General features: G+C 38.1%; 1 protein-coding gene across 1 annotated transcript in view; it reads left to right on the top strand.

Annotated features, from left to right (window-relative positions):
• LOC111517173 (uncharacterized) overlaps window positions 1-18,824 on the top strand; it is an 83,722-nt gene extending 64,898 nt beyond the window's left edge. The window contains exons 6-7 of the mRNA XM_023173243.2: window positions 11,793-12,099; window positions 16,864-18,824. Of these exons, the coding sequence (XP_023029011.1) occupies window positions 11,793-12,099; window positions 16,864-17,018 (462 nt within the window). The 3' untranslated portion in view covers window positions 17,019-18,824. The remainder of the gene's footprint in view (window positions 1-11,792; window positions 12,100-16,863) is intronic.
• Window positions 18,825-20,105: the final 1,281 nt, after the last annotated feature.

Here is a 20,105-nt window from a genome sequence, read left to right as displayed (position 1 = left end):
TTTAAGAGTGGAATAAAACTGGCTGATACTTGATGAAAATCCATATTGAAACTCATTAATACAGTTTATTGTATGATTTTCACTGTTTTTATTACACGCTTTATATTAGCTTCACCTGCATGTATGTATGTATGTAGTATGTATGCATGTATGTATGTTTGAATTTCACTAGTTCGGACTTCCATTGTCTACCATATAGAATTATTTGAAATCCCTGAAACAACTAAAAAAGAAGAATTGAAAATAAATAGCTGAAAATAACAATTATATTGAGCAAAACAAACCTGAAATGAAATAATATTGAAATAAAATACAAGTAAAGATAGAACAATTGAATGAATAAAAATAAAGGAATGAAAAAATAAAACAAAAAAGAAAAGTGGAGAGATTCCAAATCACGTTAGTTCACGACGTTTCGATTGTTACTATCTACAATCGTCTTCGGGTAATGACTGGACTGATTCCTCCGAGAGATGACTATTTATAGGTCTTTTGAATACTTTCACTTATCCCCGCTTTCCATTTTCCGCTTCACTTGTTCCGTGGGAGATGACCGTTTGGCGGGAGTTGGCCATTTTTCGCTTGATGATGGGTTTCCATATGTTGCGTATTTCTACGCTGGCTTGGCTGAATACGTTGTTGGACAACATGTATGCGGCTTTCTTGAATTTTCTCCTAAACCAGTGTTCCTCTCTGTGCAAGATCTCAGCTTGGGACCACTCGATGTTGTATTGATGGGTCCAAACATGGTCTGCTATTCCTGATCTGTTGGTTTTCCTCGCTGTGTGTGTTTCTTGTGCTTGGCAATGCGAACATTCAATGGCCTCTTAGTTTCACCAATATAGGATTTTCCGCACTCACAGGGTATCCGGTAACTGCAATTCTTGGAATCGCAGTCCGCGTTTGGTTGCCTGGTTTTCGTGAGGCTGCTACGGATAGTGTTACCGGATCTGAGAACATGATAGGTTCACAAAAGAAAGACGTACAATACAGGAAATAGCAGCCACTAACGGTTTCTCGAGGGGTATTGTAGATGACATAATAAGGAAGAAGAAGTTTAGGTTAAGAATGAACGAAATCTCGACTTTCAGAAAGGACAAAAACCAAGATAAATACATCTCAGTTCCATACCACCAATATACGAAGAACTTTCGAAAGATTTTCAAAGAAATAGGTATGAAGGTGGTTTTTAAAACAAGTCATACACACCAGAGCCTTTTGGGAAGTTCAAAAGACAAAGTCGAGAATTCGGAATAGTCTGGAATTTACGAATTTGAATGTAAGGACTGCGATGCGAAATATTATGGACAGACCTGAAAAATCAGCAGTCGCCCATCATATTTTGCAACAAAACCATTCCATAGACTTCAGTTCTTTAAGATTAGTTAGACAAGTTAACAACAACAGGCAACTAGATGCCTATGAGAGTGTAGAAATAAGTAAACACAATAATATTATGCATAACGATGACGGACCTATACTAAAGAGCATATATTTATAGCTTGTTACAATAAAATAATATTGTTGGTTTACTGATTACTACATAAGGACACATTCCAAAAATAAATTTGGATAGGCAATATTGTGAAATTAATTTTTATATAGCTGAAAATTGTTTTATATAAACATATATCGTAAAATAATAATTAAGACAAAATTGTAAAATTAATTCAAGTTGGTATACCTGTAAGGGTGGTACACCTGGATGGTTTACCTGTATGGGATACCTATATAGCATAAATAGGGTTAGCTTCGCATTAGTTTCTAGTTTCAATTTTCGTCTTTGAAGATGATCACTTGGTGATCGAAACACTTGTCGAGGTGTTGAAAATAACGAATTGGTGTTGGAAAAACTCCAGTAATATTTACCTCTGTTGTGTTACATCTTATATCTTATATTTTTCAATAACTATTCTGTACAATCGATTCATGTTTCAAGTATCTCTTCAAGTGTGATTGCCCTCTATTTGGATTTTCTGTCGTTCAGTTAAAATATGTCATCATCGTTATTATCATCATCATCAATACTACTATTGTAAACCAAGCTAGATAACTATTACTCTTCTTTTTACTGCCTCTGGAATGGCAATACATGCTCTTTACTAAAATGGATTCATTATTATATGATTCGAAGTATTTTCCATCATTTTTCTCCATGATGGCAAACCTCTCGTTGGGATACAAACATCTATTGCAAAGTTATTTCTCCTTGAAGCCGCCACAGCCAGATTCGGCATTCACTATAGAAGACATCAATTTTGGATATTCCAATAACGCGATTCCATTGTGAACAGAATACGAGACTGCAATGATTTTCTTCTCCGCGTTTTCTTTGGAATTCCTGTAAAACCGAACATCTTGAATTTGTGTCAGAGCCCCTTTGATGCTCCCGTACACGTCCATTTCATTTTCCTTCCAACGTAGAAATAAAATATACTATTAAATATAGAGGGTGTCCCTTCGAAAATAGTTCACCACAATAAACAACTTTTTCAGACATGTATACTTCTGTTTTCAACATATTTATTTATTTATTTCATACACTATTCTACAGGATGAACCCAATTACAGAATAAGGAGTAACAGTGGCATTTACAAATATGTACTTACATGATATAATTTGTGAATCTATATGGAAAAAAATAAAAACAGAACTGTCAGTTAGCTAAGAAATGTCTTTTGATTTGTATAATCTGGCAGTCGAATGTACGCGGAGTGTTGAGATAAAATGTTTTTTCTAGATGACCGTCTAGGAACCCTAAAATTCAACATATGTAACAGTTGAGAGCAGGTGATGATATTGTTTATGACCTTGAATAAAAAAAGAATTGAATAATATTTACGCCTTACCTCGAGACTACAAAAATTGTGAGTTACAAGCAATTCATAATAGGGTATTCCTACAATAGGAAACGTGCCTTCGAATTTGAAAGACATATATTTTAGGAAGCGCCTCTGTAGGGCTTCTAGTTGATTTATATGAACCTGATAGTAGGGACTCCACGCGACAGATGCATATTCCATGCATATCACTACATACCACAATATATCACTACATATCACTACATATCACTATATATCACTACATATCACTGTATATCATTACATATCACTATATATCACTAGATATAACAGATTTTAAATAGAAAACAGATATCACTACATATAATTAGGTTGTTTGAAAAGTTTGTCAGTTTTTATGAGTCTACTTTGAACTGTAATATCTCAGTAAATACTTATTCAATTCAATCAAAATAAGCGTCATTCGAAACAGTGCACTTTTGCCAATGTAACAAAAGTTGACTAATTTCGCCAGCATGAAAACTGTGTACTCGGGATTCGATGAAGTTGACGAAAGCTGTTTTTGCCTGGACCTGATTGGCGAAGGTTCTACCGGTGAAAAAATTATCGGAGTTCTTGAAAAGATGGTAGTCGGTTGGAGAGAGATCTGGGAAGTATGGTGGCGAGGCAGAACTTCGACGCCTGATTCGGAGGGTAATTTATTGAACGTGCGGACAGGCGTTGTCGTGGAGCAGGATTGGATCTCTTTTGTTGTCCAGTGCCGGCAGTTCCTCACAATAGGAACTCTGCTGTGATGATTTGGCCCAATTGTAGAAAGTTATAGTGAATCACAGCATCCGCTGACGGCAAATCGTGTGGAACTCACCTTTCCAATAACGTTTCGTACAATCCAAATGCGCATTTGCAGCACAGTCTGCTGACGCCCGGTTCTTCCGGCATCCCACCAAAAATTTCACCTACTGACAGTGGCGCAAAAATACCAGTACCGAAAACTGAACTAGGTTTTTAAATGCTCGCAACAGCTGCGGAATTGAAATAAATGAAAGCAAAGAACTTCACAATCAGAGAATTAGGAATAAACTGCTTTTCAATCCCATCGGATCTAGATCCTTCTGGTCGGTAGCTAAAGCTGTTGATCAAAACTTTACAGAATTCCACCACAAGCTGATGGTTCAATTGCAACAACAGCCATAGTAAAAGCAAATTACTAGCTGAATAATTTGCGTCCCACTCCTCAGTCGATTATCTGGGAGAGGCTCCACCCACTATACCCATACCCGTATTTACATGATTGGTTCGGGTTGTGGACACATTCATTGAAGTTCCGCATATTTATTCGATTATTACTGTAATACTAGTGATATAAAACTGAAATTTCTTTATGTAGTGACGTGTGGACAGAAGCAGCTAGTTTGTAAGAATTACCTAGGTACGTAACGTATCACCCAAGTAATCCAAATTTTTATCAGCTGATATATCTATTCAGTACGGTTGAACCAGTTTCTGATACTATAAAGAAGATATGACAACCGATGTATCTAATAAGCAAGTACTTGAGTGTTTATTGAGAATGATTAATGAAGAAGGCGAAAAAAACAAAGAATACATTGATTTGGATATCAAAAAGAAAAACGAAGAACTCTTGGACATCCTAGATAGAAATAGGACTGGGATAGAAAATCTCGAGAGATTTCCGAGCTCTTTGAAGTTGAGCTGAAAGTACGAGATATCAACAACGTTTATTCCTTCCTCAACCAAAACACTCCTACTATCAAATTGGAATTCACTTCTTATCTGAAAAAACAACTAATCCTCCTGGGTACTATCCTCGACAGAAAGCCAACATGAAACTCTCATCTACAGAGTAGAGCAAAAAAAGGCATACGTGGCTTATGAGCAATGTCGTAGGACAGTTGGACGCGCATGGGGTCTTTCACCCCGTGTGGTCACCTGGATTTACACTGCAATAATAAGACCTATGTTAACGTATGGAGCCATTGCATGGGGACTGAAAGTTCTACAAGCAACGGCCATCCAAAAATTATACCAAATTCAACAAATGGCTTGTTTAAACATCACAGGAGCCATGAGAACAACACCAACCGCGGCAATGGAATTAATCACGGGCCTGACCCCTCTTGATCTGTACGTTAAGGAGGTTGCCTTGATGGCCATGGTACGATTGCGCACGGCTGGTGTAAACCTCGAAGTAGGAATGGGTCAATTGAGGCTGGGCCTGTGGCGGGAAGCGCTTACTGCGCAACCTCTGCTGCAGGCAACAAGCGATGCAATTGAACCTAGGTTTATGTTTAATAAACCCTACAAAATACAAATAAAGCAGAACATTGAGTCAGATGATACAAATGCAATACGGATTTACACAGACGGCTCAAAAACCAAAGAAGGCTGAGGGTGTGGAGTGTACTCCAGATCACTAAGCCTAAGAATTACGTGGGGAATGGGAAGAAATACCAGCGTGGTCCAAACAGAACTAGCTGGTATCTCAATCGCCACAAAAAATGAACCAAAAAATGAATTTCTGGCAAAAACATAACAATCTGCACTGACAGCAGACAAGCCCTATTAGCTTCGAACAGACAACGTATAACCTCAGGGCTAGTACTAGAGTGCAACCAAGATTTAGCTAAAGCCTCGGTAGATAATAACATTATCCTGAGGTGGGTTAAAGGGCACGACAGGAGTAAAGATAATCGCATTGTCGACTTTTTAGCCAAGGAAGCAGCTGGACTAAGGATTTTATGACCCAGTGGCACCTACGGCCTGATGACTTTGACAATTGCGGAACTAGTCAAGTGTTACACCCATGCTCAATCTTTGAAGAGATGGAACAAAACCAAAGGATGTAAATGCCAAATACCAGGATCACCTTGGGTGACCCTGGGAAGATGGCGCCGAAGAAATATTTGGCAATGACCAGGAAAAATCTGCGCCTAACAGTAGAATTTCTGACTGGTCACTGTCAACCGAGGAAACACCTCCATAATATGGGGCTGGTGGACACACCTCTATGCAGGATGTGTGACAGGAAGATGAGACTGTCAGGCATGTCCTGTGCGAATGCCCGGAGTTATCGTTATAATAATAATAATACATTTATTTTCCCAAAGATGATAAAACATAAAGGAATAGTCACTTATAATCTAAAGATCTAAAAAATAAAAAATTCATTCAATGTATAAAAAGCATTGTCGAGTAAATATTTCCTCAAGCGAGTTTCAAAAATAGAAATATTGGCGCAACTAACTATTTCTTTAGGCAGTTTATTAAAAATCCTCAGACTCAAATATTCAGAAGATTTCGAAGATACAACATATTTACAGTGGCAGTAATTTATCGTGTGTGTTCGGCGAGTGTTGGCCTACATCTGCCGATATAAAGGAGATGTCTCCCAGTGACCTGTCCACCTTCCTGGAAAGGACAGGATGTACCTGAATCTAGCCTACCGAAATTAGGAATGCCTGTCGATATAAATAAAAATATCAATCTAATGCATATCAATGTCAGATCACTGTCAACTGGATTCGGCACTTTGCGAAATTACATTCTTGATAATAACTTTGATGTTGTTGCCTTGGGAGAAACTTGGCTCAGTGAAAGAAGTGACTTAAACTTATTCAATCTCTGTGATTATAAGTTCTTGCACGATGATAGAAATGGTTTGGGGGGAGGTGTGGCGTTTTATGTGAAGAATCACTTAATATATTCTGTCTTGCACTCCAATATTAGTGAGCATTCGGAATAGCTCTGGGTGTCCTTAAAATTCGAACATAAAACTGTTGTTGTTGGAGTTGTCTATCAGCCGCCATCAACTAATATAATAAGGCAATAATGAATTAGAAGAGGCCGTAGTTGATTTGCTTCCAGGAAGTGACACATTCATTATTCTAGGAGATCTCAATATAGATTTATTAGTTTCCGAAAGAAAATGTCAACAATTCAACAATCTTTTAGACTCGTACAGTTTGGTAGAATTGGTACAATCTCTAACCAGGGTAACAGAAGCCAGCCAAACTCTCATAGACGTTCTTGTTGTGAATAACTTACAGCACATTTTGTCCTCAGATGTTAATGATATTGATGGTGTTTCCGTTCATTTTGCTATCATTCTTGAGGTTGATATACTCAAAACAAAATATGAAAAGTTTGTTAGTTACCGTGATTTCAGAAATCTTGAAGTAAACTCCTTCAAAGAAGGTTTATTTCAAGTCAACTGAGGCACTATTTATCTTTTAGATGATGTTGATGACATGTTTTCCTTCTTAAATAATAACTTAATACAAATTTTCAATACATATATTCCCAATCGCACAATCGCTACTAAGCCGCCCAAACCCTGAATAACGTACAATATAAAACTAATGCTTGAACTGAAACATAAAGCATTTCAACGATACAAAAGAATGATCTTGGGAATACTATAAAGAACTGCGTAATTATGTCTCTAGTGCTGTCCGCACAGTTTAAAAAACTGGCGGTCAAATAAATGTATGCGAAACATATAACAATCCTAAATACGAACCAGAGTTTATTTTTCATAATGTAGACTCGTATGGAGTGAATAAGCACTTTAATGAAATCAGTAGTAATGCTACAGGCTCTGGTGGAATCACAATCCGTATGTGGGATTCAGTTCTGCCCCATTTATATGAATACATAACATATATCTTCAACTTTGCCATTGAGACTAGTAAATTTCCCTCCCAATGGAAACATGCTAGAGTTAAGCCATTGGCAAAATGTAACGATCCCTCAGAGTTCTCTGATTTAAGCCTATTTGTCATCTCAAAATCATCTCAAAATCCTTTGAAATGATCATTAAAGAACAGATCACAGATTACGTTAAACGAAAAAATCTTATTACCCCCGTTCCGTCTGGATTTCGCCCTCTATATACGGCTCTGAGTCTCGTCACTGACGACATATTCAAATCACTTGATGAAGGAAATTTCACATGTCTCTTATTGCTTGATTACAGTAAAGCATTCGATACCTTGGATCCTTCGTTATTGTCCATAAAAGTGCTTTAGTTTCACCCATAATACAGTGTCACTTATGAATAGCAAATCCAATGTGGATCGCTACTTTTGCACAGTCACCGCTGTTAGGACGCCTCAAGGATTTTCCTGTAGTGCTTGTGTTCTGTCCTACAATTCGTATTACTTACCTATGTGACAAACTGGTCGTTGATCGGATCCTAACCAGATGGAGGGGAATGTACCATGGTCCGTCAAAATATCAGGTTTTCTGCGTTTGACAGGATGTCACTCTCACCAGATGAAAGATTAGTCATCAAATAAAATTGTTAGCTTCTTTGAAGAGCTGTATTCTACTATACCTTTCTATACCAATCGAACAATTTTCACACTAACAACCTTACTACAAACGCATAACTTCCTCAGTCGTGCCATTTTCAGTTTTTCTCCCATAGAAAGCCGTAAACTCTGCTGGGCTGTTTTTGAAGAGGCACTCTGTATAGGGGATTCATGAGGCTTTCCGAAGCGTGCGGGAAAGTCGAATAGACTTTGGAAAACGATGCGTCCTCATTGTTGGACCGCTTGGGAAAATCCACCTAATGTAAAGGTGACATTTATTGGAGAAAGTGGGATATAAGTTAGAGCGTGGAGAGGACGAGGTATACTCTGTATTGATTTTGAGTTGTCCAACTGTTTTCTCTTGATGGGGTCGTCGAGTTTTGACACATCAAATTGACGATATTGAATCGTAGTTGGGGATAATAAAATATAGTATATACAGGGTGTAACATAAGTATGTTTGAATATTCAAGTGACGTATTTCTGAGACAACTGAAGTACCCAGGGTTTTTTGACGTGAGAAATCATAATTTCGTATTGATTTCCTTGTTACATCTATAGGTCGATGCGTACACTGTCATTATTTATTTTAAATTGCCCTAACTTTTTTGGCAGTGAAAAATCTTATCCCACGCCTTTTCCAAGTGAAAAAGATACACTTCCTTAACAACGATGGAGATGATCGTTTTCGAGATATCAACAGGTTTCTTCATCGATGCATATTGCTTAGCTACAGTGGCGCTAAGTGAAGTTGTTGAGAACATTACTGAAACTAAGTATGTGGTAGATCTCGTCCAAATAAACAACTTCTTCACATAATATGTTTATCGAAAAAGGATTCGTTTTGGAGACATAAATTGTTGAAATTTTTCAAAATATGGTTGATTTTTGACCGAGAACCGCTCCAAAATCAGTTGCATCGTCTATGTAATAGACGTCCTCTTCTACTTCAAAGGATTGTGCTAAAAAACCTGAACTACCGGCCAATCGTAAATGCGATGAAAGCTACTTACAGTATGGTTTTATAGTGAAGCCAGGGACTGAAACCAGTAACATTCCTATTCCTCAATGTGTTGTATATCTTGAAACACTATCGAACCAATCCATGAAGCAGTCTTAACTGATGCGACACCACAATATCAAGCACCTTGATTTGATTGGTAAGCCCATTGAATTTGTTAAAAGAAAAGAAAATTTTTTAAAGAAAAAAACCCAATGTATGACGCATTTTGTCAATACTGATACTACTGATACTTGATAAAGGCGTCATACTTTGCTAGTTTAAGAAGTTATTAACTTCATAAAGGCTAGGGCTCTCAAAACAAGATTATTCTCCTTGATGTGTGAAGAAATGGGTGGCAAGCTCAAAACTTCACTCCTGCATACAGAAGTGAGGTGGTTATCTCGCGGGAAAATTATGAACCGTCTCTTTGAACTGATATCAAAAGTTTTCATATTTTCAAATGAAAAAAATCATGACATGAAAAAAATTTTTGCTGATGAAGAATGGTTGTCAAGATTGGCTTACCTATCCGACATTTTTGACAAACTCAACACACTGAACTTGGGTCTTCAGGGACCAAACACAACAGCCTCCACAGCCAGTGACAAAATAAACTTCTTCAAGAGAAACTTGGTCCTGTTTTGTTCACAAATACAGGAGGAGAATTTATCTGCATTCCCCGCTCTATCATCATTTTTTGAAGAAAATTAAATATCTCCAATGCCAAATGTGGTTGCAGATATCATTGTTCACTTGGAAGGTCTTTAAAAAGCTTTGAGAGGTATTTCTATGAAGATTATTCAAAAGTGGACTGGATCGGAAATCCTTTTTTGGGAACCTCACCAAATGAATTGGAACTGAAAGAAAGTTTTATCGACCTTACAGAAGATGGTTCCATGAAAGATTATTTTGAAGAGAAAACTCATTTCTGGATCGGATGTTAAACCGAGTACCCTTTGATCTTTCGGTAAGCTCTGCTATTTTTGATACCATTTGTTACGAGTTACTTGTGTGAGAGTGGATTTTCTGAACTCTCGTACATGAAAAATGAATATAGAAGCAGAATAAGTATTGAATAGAACTTAAGAGTGAAGATGAGTTCCATTACTCCTAATGTTGACATTTCAATCACAGGCAAACAACAACAATCGTACTAATGACTATAAAAGTATATTATGTATGATGAATTATTTTTTGCTGACTTTTCAATAATTTTTTATTCGTATGTTTTTAGACCTATGGGTGATGAATAAAACTGTAAACTAATACCATTTTAATCTTTTCATTCCTTGTTATTATAAGCATGTAATAAATAAACAAATATGTAACCATTAAATATGAAGTTTTCTCAAGAATTTACTTAAAAAAGCCTTTGAACACTTTTAGAAGAGTAAATATTATACGTTCATTAAAATATTTAGGTCTGGTGGTACGCCAATATTTCTCAAAAAGTCATGTAGTACGTACGCAGGTACAAAAAGTTGGGAACCCCTGGTATATTAGATTGTAGCGTACCCACACACACACAAACAAACAGACGAACAAACAGTCAAACTTCCATGGTAGTTTCGGCTGATTTTTGTTATTGAAGAGAATATTCATCAGAGGGTTAGAAACTCATATCAGTTTTTCCATTGCTATGTTTATTTCAAAAGTTTTGTCCATTTTGATAGTATGTGTTTTTGTATCTCCATAATTACGTAAAATTTTATTTTATAATTTCGTGGTGTATACCAATTGATAGAGAATTTTGTACTATATACATTGATGTTGTTCATTTTTTCCAAATTTAAATGTTGCCTCTTTTCAGCTCATTGCTATGATGTTGTTGAGCCCTAATAATTACAGGCATTTGTTCATAACAGTGCTCGACGTTTGTATGCGACATTTCATTTCGGGGATTTTAGCCTCGAAGATAAGCTCCGAAGTGATGGACCTACATTAAACCAGGTTTAGGATTTTAGGATCCTGGTGAAGATTGACCCATCACAAATTGTGCGTGAGATGGCGAAAGCACTGAAAGTCAGCTCCCATGCAGTTTTTGATGGTTTAAAACGTATTGGAAAGGTCAAGGAGCTCAAATAGTGGGTGTCCCATGATTTGAACCATCGACTGAAATTATCAGATATCAAGGACTGTTCTGCTTCTCTTCAGTGCAACCCAAACGATCATCATAACTTTCTGAAGCCAGGCCTAACCACCAACCAGGAAGCCAGGCAGCACCAACCAACACTGGAAAACAAAAGAGGTCCAAGGAGCTCTTCTGCTGGAAGAAGCTCTGACCAGGAACTCCAAAAATCAAGCGAATTGAGCGTCAAAGTTTTGCTTCGTCCATCAAACTCCCCAAAACTCTCACCAACCAACTACCGTCTTTTCAAGCACTTCGATAACTTTGTCACAGGTAGAACCTTCGTCAATCAGGACCAAACAGAAATCTTCGTCAACTTCTTCGAATCTCGAGCACACAATGTTTATGCCCTCGGATTTGAACGACTTGTGTTACGTTGCCAAATTGCATTGATTCAAATTTCAGTGCTTTTCCCTTATTAAACAACTGAGCTTCCTCTTCGCGCAACTTGTGTCTCCATTTCTTCACTATTAATCTTCCTGGTACATCTACTGTTTCTGATAGTTGCTCAATTTCATTCTTACAGCTGGCCTTCAGGACGTGTAGGACCATTCGCGACCACAAGCTTCTCCAGACGTTCCGCACTCTGCACATCGATCACCGTTCCTCAGCATCCCAGTCTTTGCGACAGGAAGTTCTACGGTGTCTGGCCTCATCCTCAGAATCATTTCCACTGGAAGATGCCGAAAACCAGGTGATCGGACTCGTTTGTGAAACGCTGAAGGAGTACAAGTGCTTGGAGTCCTGCCAAGCCTTGAGAAGTTACGCAGGAGAAGCTGCCAAAGTTGCCTGGGCTTTGGTGTGCCAAGTGCCTCCATACGAATTGGATACAGGTGAGATATGGGAAAATTCTGTTTGTAATCTGTTTTTCATTCAACCTGCTGTTACCTCCTTAAAAACGGTATCTCTCAGGAGTCGAAACTTGGGCAGACTGGGGATTAACTAACTCTTACCTTTCAACGTGCAATTCGAGTATAGATTGGACGATATGCAGTGAAAATGTGATTGTGAGGCCATCTGACTCGAACCACCGTTCCATATAGCGGTTGATTAAATAAGTAGAATGAACTTTTCTTTTTCTGCAGACTTATTGTTGAAATATTCAATCAAAGCTTCACTTCATTCCCCACAACAGTGGGTCTGAATAGAATCACACCTGCCTCCCCAGTTATTATAAATTCGAGAGTTTCTTTAATGCTGCAGCATTAGAGAGTTTTATTGTTTCACTATTTCGTGATATATAGTGAAAACAATATTTGTAGCATAGTGTTATGAAGTGTCATGGATGATCCGAATAACAAATATTAAGTATTTTCGCCCAGGAGTTGCGCTGATCGGGCCCTATCCGCCGAAGATCCGCGCCGACATTATCAACCAATGACCATTCACACACCGTGGGGTATTAAGTGATCATTTGGTCTGAGAATCATGTGTTCTCGGCTGCCCTCAGCAACTGCAGTGAGCCAATAATGGCAGCCTTCTGCATTTGTCCGGCTAAGATTTCTGCGTTATCCGTGTGTTTATGAATCTCAATTGCCTCCTGTACTAGTCAGCTATGATATCCCTGGTTGGGGGTTAAAGAGTTTCTTGCCACTGAATTATGTGGTTTCATTCACTGAGTGCGTGTTCTACCACAGCCGACTTGTCCGTTTGCCCTAATTTCTTTCATGTTCCTTCAGCCTAGGTCCCAGGGATCTTTTGTTGGGTCCGATGTATACCTTTCCACAAGTGCACGGTATGCCATACACCCCTGCTGCTGATAGTGAATCTCTCTTGTCTTCATTCGACCTGAGACTGTGTTCAATTCTCTTGGTCAGTTTTGAAACCGCATTAGTGTTGTGTTTCCCTAAGAGTTTCCCAATTCTGGGCCGGGGAAGTCTTAGTTTAATGGTCTTATTGATCTCGAGAACACTGGTGTCACTTGAGATCCTCGAGATGCTCTGATTCACATATTTTTCAAGCCTATTCCTCCTCTTCTTTGACTAGGTTTGTGGTTCGATAGTGCGTGCAGGCATCTATCTGTGGGCATGGGCTTTCATCACACGTTCGGTAGTTCTGTAATATTTAAAAAAAAGAACATTTCCTTCAATTCATTTGGGGAAATTGAAAATGGTACTGTCAAAATAGAGAGAAATGATACTTTCTAACACTTTTACGATTCCGTTTTCACGAGCGACCACAACTTTGCATCGAAACTCCCATTAAAGTACCCATGTTTCCGCATTATTATTACTCTAGGCTGGATTTTAATTTAGGTTCACCGAATTGTTACGACTTTTGATTTCGAGTACTGCGGCCTCAAATTATTTGGAATTGATGATAGTTTGTATTTGGAATGACCGCAAATCAGTATGCAAATTGTAGAAACGAAAATGGGACATTTCAATTCGATTAAAAATATTTATAATGAACTGAAACAATTCAATTTCGAATGCATTTCCACGATTGCACATAAAAAATGTACTCAAATCAGCGACATCAAAATTTTATTTGGTGAATAATAAAACCGAATAGGTGGCAAGTTTATTTACCAATTGTTTCATGCAGCTGCCACTTTTAAATGAATTCTATTGAAATTTAAATTGGTGCAGCGGAATTTATAGGGAAATTCAATTAAAGTACTCATCTTGCTCCATAAAAAATTCTATTCATCGTAAAAATTCAATCTAGTTTCATGAAATCAGAGTAATTAGAAACTGATCCAATCAGTGTAGATTTGAAAAAAAAATCCAGCTACAGAAAAGTCCCTGAAACACTAAAAAAATTATTGAAAAAATGTAATCAATCCAGTTGATGGTAGCTGTACGAAAAATATAAGGTCTGTCTGTCAAAATTCATGAAATTGGTTCGTGAGATCAATTTTATCAGCTATACGTATTCAAAAAACACTTTGATGTGAAATTTTCACTGAACAGTTTTATATCTAAAGTGAGTGGGTCTATTCGAGCCTCCACCGCAACCCGCAAGGGTTTATTGTGGCTCACACCTATTCACACTCGACCAAATGCACCCAGTTTCTTAACGAAGCCGATTAGTTTGTATGGTGAGTGGTCTTTTATGTCAGATAGTAAGAGTACTGCTCTGCCGAACTCTAAAAATCTGATTCGGTCCCCAGCGGGGCAGGCACAAATTATATTCATTTCATCATTTTCCAAACAAAGGCGACACACACTGTCTTCCGACAGTCCGAGTCTCTACATATGGTGATTCAAATGACAATTACCTGTCAGAAGGCCTGTTAGACATCGTAGTTCATCCCTACTGTAGTCCAACAACTGTTTTGAATCAAGCTTCGAAGGGTAAATTTGTCATTGGCATTGCTTTAGGCAAAGCCTAAATCGTTTTTGGCAATTTGCTACCAATTTAGACGTTGCTCGGTAGGAGCCAAGAACTTCCAACGCCGCTTGACTGTCCGAGAATATCTCTGTCCTGGGTCTGCGACTGAAAACACCTGCACCAGAACCGGAAGGTGATTTTGATCCATCTGTGAACCAACAACTATCTGCTCTTGATATTTCCTTCTCCAGTACGATTCAGTCCACAGCATTTCCAGAATGCTGAGAATTCCAGTGCCAACCACCTGTTGCACTCTGCATTAAATTGATTTGTGCATTTGGCAATGTGCACAAGTCTGTATGCAGTCCATCTAGCCTTTCTCTTCAGAAAAATGTGGGGAAGAGGTAGATCTAGAAGGATCTCCATGGCCGCTGACGGTGTGGTACTGATGGCACCACTGATAGCCAGACAACCCTGTCTCTGTAAGCCAGAGAGCTTCGCCGTTTTCTGTAAAGCCTTCGGCCACCAGGCAATCTCACCTCAAGTGATCATTGGTCTGACAAAAATCACATAAATCCAATGGATTTGCTTGGGACCTAAGCCCAAGTTTCACCATGAATCCTTCGACATGTCCATAGGGACAGCCTGGCTTTGTGTAAAAATTTTTCCAAGTGAGCGTTCCAGGTGAGTTTTGTTATCAAGGATAATGCCAAAATATTTCACCTCCGTTTCAAATAGAATGACTTCACCATTGAGGGAAAGTGGCGTTAGGTTGTCTAATTTTCTCCTCTTGGTGAAGTGATTATCACAGTTTCGCTGTGGCACCAACTGTGAACAACGTCCAACGTGCTTTGGAGGATATTACAAGACCTTTCCCGACGTGGACCTTGCCTAGATGACAAGGTCGTCTACATAAGTTTGCAGATCTACTTTTTTCTGTCGAGGGCATCAAGCAAACTATCCATTAGGAGCGACCACAGAAGGAAGGATAGTACCCCACTTTGAGGGCAGCCCTTGGTGACCCTGAATCTAATGGCCTCACCTTGAAGAGTCGTAGTTGCAGTTATGTTCACCAGCATGTCATAGATTCGGCCAGTTATGGTCGATTCTATACCCTTCCTAGCCAGAGACTATATATTTAGGTAGTACAATGTCAAATGCTCTTTCAATATCAAGAAATACAGCAACCGCAATCTCCTTGTAGTCAAGGAGATTGCGGAAGATTTTCTCTACAACGTTGTTTAATGCTAAATCTGTCGATTTGCCGGTTTGATAATCATACTGGTGGTTATTCAGGGGGGATGCATAAAATACTACCCTCCTGATGTGTCTGTCCAGTATCGTCTCAAGTCCTTTCAACAGGAAGGATGTAAGGCTGATTGGTCGTACCGATTTAGGTATATATACCACCCTTGCTGCCAACCAACTGGGTGGTATATAGTTCCACGCCAGACTAGCTCCTGTCCGTTTTGAAGAAGAGATGGAACTATACCATCCTCTCCAGGAGATTTGAAAGGATGAAACGACTTGATAGCCCATTCAATCGCCGATACTGTGATAACCTTCGTTTTTGGGCATTTAGCGCCCTTGAAGATGGGAGGTCTGTCTTTACCAACTATGTTCTACATAATCAGTGCTTAATATACCTAATTTCACAATTTGAAGTACCTACATTTACAGTACCTGGGTGTTATATGAGTTTGTAATTAATCAAAATACCTTAACTTCCCTGAGCTTCTACCAAGAGCGAAATTCACGGTTTAAGAACTATTCAATTTGAAGAACTGCATTTATGTGAAATAATAATCTTTCTGACAACATTTTTCCAAATGAATTCAGTCTCCAGCGATTCAAATTCAACGTGAATCACTAGTTTCGCATAGGCACCGCTCTTAGAGCGCCTTTAAGATTTTCCTGTGGTGTTTGTGGTGTATTTCGAAGATCGGTGACGATACCTTTATTTAATGGAAAGCAAAGAATTTGGTAACAGCGAAATAGCCTAAAATTGAGCTCACAAATTTCAAAATCCAAGTGGTCCTACTTGCTTGAGGGGGGTTAATTTTAACGATGTTTTCTAATTATATTCAGGACACTTAATGTAGGGACATTCTTGAATCATTAACAGAGTGGAGGAACAAAAACCAGCTTTCTCTCTATAATCTATCTCTCTTTAACCAAATGCCGAACTCTCCACTACTGCATTTCAACAAATTTATCCGCTCCATTTACCGCTGCCAAGGAAATTACACCGTCCCCGATAACTGGTCAGTTTCCCCAACAAAACAATCATCTCGTTGTCCTAATTAAAGCAATTGTTTCAGATTTCCAAACGCCAGTCCGACTGCATCCGGAAAAACACCAGCCCCACCAATCATCGCCAAGAAGCAGTGACATCGTAAGAGCCTATTTGTGGCCTGCCCTGATGCTACAAACGAATTATGTCCATAAAGCCATCGTTGTTACGGATGGCACTTGATGTTGTTTCCTGCGTTCCAAACTTTTCCGAGACCACTTTTGTATATGTGTGTTTACTCATAGCGATTATACAGGGTTGATCAAAATATGTCAACTGGTGCTTTTGGTGAAATAACTGTGAATGCTTCTGCATTTAGAACTATTATGGCTCAAAGTGTATTTATTGGTGCTCTAATGCAACAGTGTTTATGACAATTTTTAGTACCGTGTTGCCCACATTGAGTGTTGTTTTCATGTCACGAGATGAAACCTGTTTCATAAGAAATTTTCACTGGCACAGGGCGTTCCGCATAGCCAAGAGCAACCTACGTTGTGTTTTTGTAGAACACTGAGTGTTTTAGGTACTCTATAGAAATTATTCGTATGATAATAATAATAATAAATTTCTCTTATTCAATGTGGGAGATTTGAGCGTCAGCTACTATTCCACTCAACAATAATGTACTATAATGTGTGGATTAACTTCAACAAAAATATTGAAGCTGAAATAGCTTTCCAAAACATGAATTATTGATTACTAAATGAAATTATGATGTTCAAACATGTTGTGGTCACTGTATACGAGTAGATGGTTTTTAATTTTATTTTTGAGCGATGGTGGCGCCGATAGTTTAATGGATTGATGGATGTAGCCGTTACTACCTGATAGGAAATCATTATGAAGAAAAGAGAATTGAAACTTTCTATGTGATTCTTTCCATCCAAACAGTCATAAATTAGCAGCCTACAATTTGATGTTGCACAGAGCATTCTCACTGCCTTTTTCTGCTAATAATCTAGCTACGGATAATGATATAATTACACAGATAGGGCATAATAATGGTTTCAACGTAGATTCAATCTAGAAGTTAGTCAGAAAACAGAGCCGTAAATTAATTTTCAGATTAATATACCCCAAGATCAAACAATCCTTGGAAAATCACAAGCATAAACATTGCGGGTGCAACCTGTTACATGATCAAATCGATTTAGTTTACTCGCCGTTTTTTCAACTGGCACATCCGCATTGTCGCAAGAAAACAAAATTCAGGTACTCAATTAAGCTAAGTACCGCTATTATTACCTACAGTGGTGTTATATAAGAGCTGATGTAAACAATCATTTTTAGTTCAATCCATAAGTTTGAAAATATTGAAACTGCAGTAACGTCAGTTACAAATAAAAGTGGTAAAAAAAACATGAAAAGTTTAAATTCTCTTTTCTTCATGACAATAGTTTATCTGTCATGCTAACACGGTAAAACCATGACAGACAGATGAAGGATATTTTGAAAATTGAACTATTGTGATTTGGGGAACTTTTTTGGTGAAATTGAGATCGTTGAAGCAGTTTGTTAGAAAAATGAGCAAGTGACTTTTTATCAACTCAACGGTTGTGCATTTGCAATCATTCCATATTATGTCACGTAGTCCCGGAATTTCTGACGCATGCATTCATATTTTTAGTTTAAAAACATATTCATAAACATTTCATTTATATGGAGTAATAACTATAATACAGTATTTCAGAATATTCACAGATGACTACTGAAAAAACATACATAATGACACAAAACTCGATATACATAGATTGTAATTATAATGACAAACAATTCATAAAACAGGAGCTTTCTGAAAACAGTTTGAACACTGTCATTCAAAGAATATTAAAGAACCAACACGCAAGTGAATCAGTTTTAGTACCAACAAAAGTGATAATGCCCCTCTGAATATTCAGTATTTCCTTTATTTATATAAACTATCGAACTCCGCTGTATAATTATGTATAAGTAATAAAATATTTCGAGAGAAACCGAGTCTTTCATTTCAATCGATTGCTCTTGTTCGATTGCTCTTGTAGGTTTCATTAACGTTTGTGTAAATATGAGGATCAGACACATTGAGCACAAACATATCATGAGCTCATATTACAGAAATAAATCAAGTCTGGATAAATGGTCTATCGAATGGGGTCAATAGTTATCTTATCTCGTTGACAGGGATTAACAGAACGAATACAAATGTTGGTTTGATGTGAGATTGTCCAGAAAAAAATCAGTGGTGAACATGTGTCAGATCTGCGAAGAGTTGGATTGTTGTTTATGATGTGCAATATGCTTATATATTGGTGTAGGACATTTGACTCGTAGAATTTGTAGCAAATGGCCTACTTGATGTCTATCAGTCGAGATGAGATGTATCAGATCTGCGAAGAGTTGAATTGCTAGACAATGTCCTACTTGATGTATGTCTGTCCAGATGAGATTGTCCAGAAATAAATCAGTGGTGAACATGTATCAGATCTGCGAAGAGTTGGATTGTTGGACAATGTCCTACTTGATGTATGTCTGTCTAGATGAGAGTATCCAGAAAAAAATCAGTGGTGAACATGTATCAGGTCTGCGAAGAGTTGCAATGTTGGACATTATCCTACTTGATGTATGTCCGTCCAGATGAGATTGTCCAGAAAGAAAACAGTGGTGAACATGTATCAGATCTGTGAAGAGTTGGATTGTTGGACAATGTCCTACTTGATGTATTTCTGTCCAGATGAGATTGTCCAGAAATAAATCAGTGGTGAACATGTATCAGATCTGTGAAGAGTTGGATTGTTGAACAATGTCCTACTCGATGTATGTCTGTTCAGATGAGATTGTCCAGAAAGAAATCAGTAGTGAACATGTATCATATCTGCGAAGAGGTGGATTGTTGTTCACGATGTGTCTAATATGCTTATACACTGGTGTAGGACATTTGACTCGTAGAATTTGTAGCAAATGGCCTACTTGATGTCTATCAGTCCAGATGAGATTTTCCAAAAAGAAATCAATGGTGAACATGTATCAGATCTGCGAAGAGTTGGATTCTTGGACAATGGCCTACTAGATGTCTGTCTGTCTAGATGAGATTTTCCAAAAAGAAATCAATGGTGAACATGTATCAGATTTGCGAAGATTTGGATTCTTGGACAATGGCCTACTTGATGTCTGTCTGTCCAGATGAGATTTTCCAAAAAGAAATCAATGGTGAGCATGTATCAGATCTGCGAATAGTTGTATTCTTGGACAACGGCCTACTTGATGTCTGTCTGTCCAGAAAGAAATCAGTGG

This window comes from Leptinotarsa decemlineata, unplaced genomic scaffold (genome assembly GCF_025532065.1).
Source record: "Leptinotarsa decemlineata unplaced genomic scaffold, Ldec_3_MD MMD2_tig00001064_RagTag_RagTag, whole genome shotgun sequence".
NCBI classification, from domain to species: Eukaryota; Metazoa; Arthropoda; class Insecta; order Coleoptera; family Chrysomelidae; genus Leptinotarsa; species Leptinotarsa decemlineata.
The sequence above is the reverse complement of the archived record's forward strand: the minus strand, read 5'-3'. Positions and strand labels throughout refer to the sequence as shown.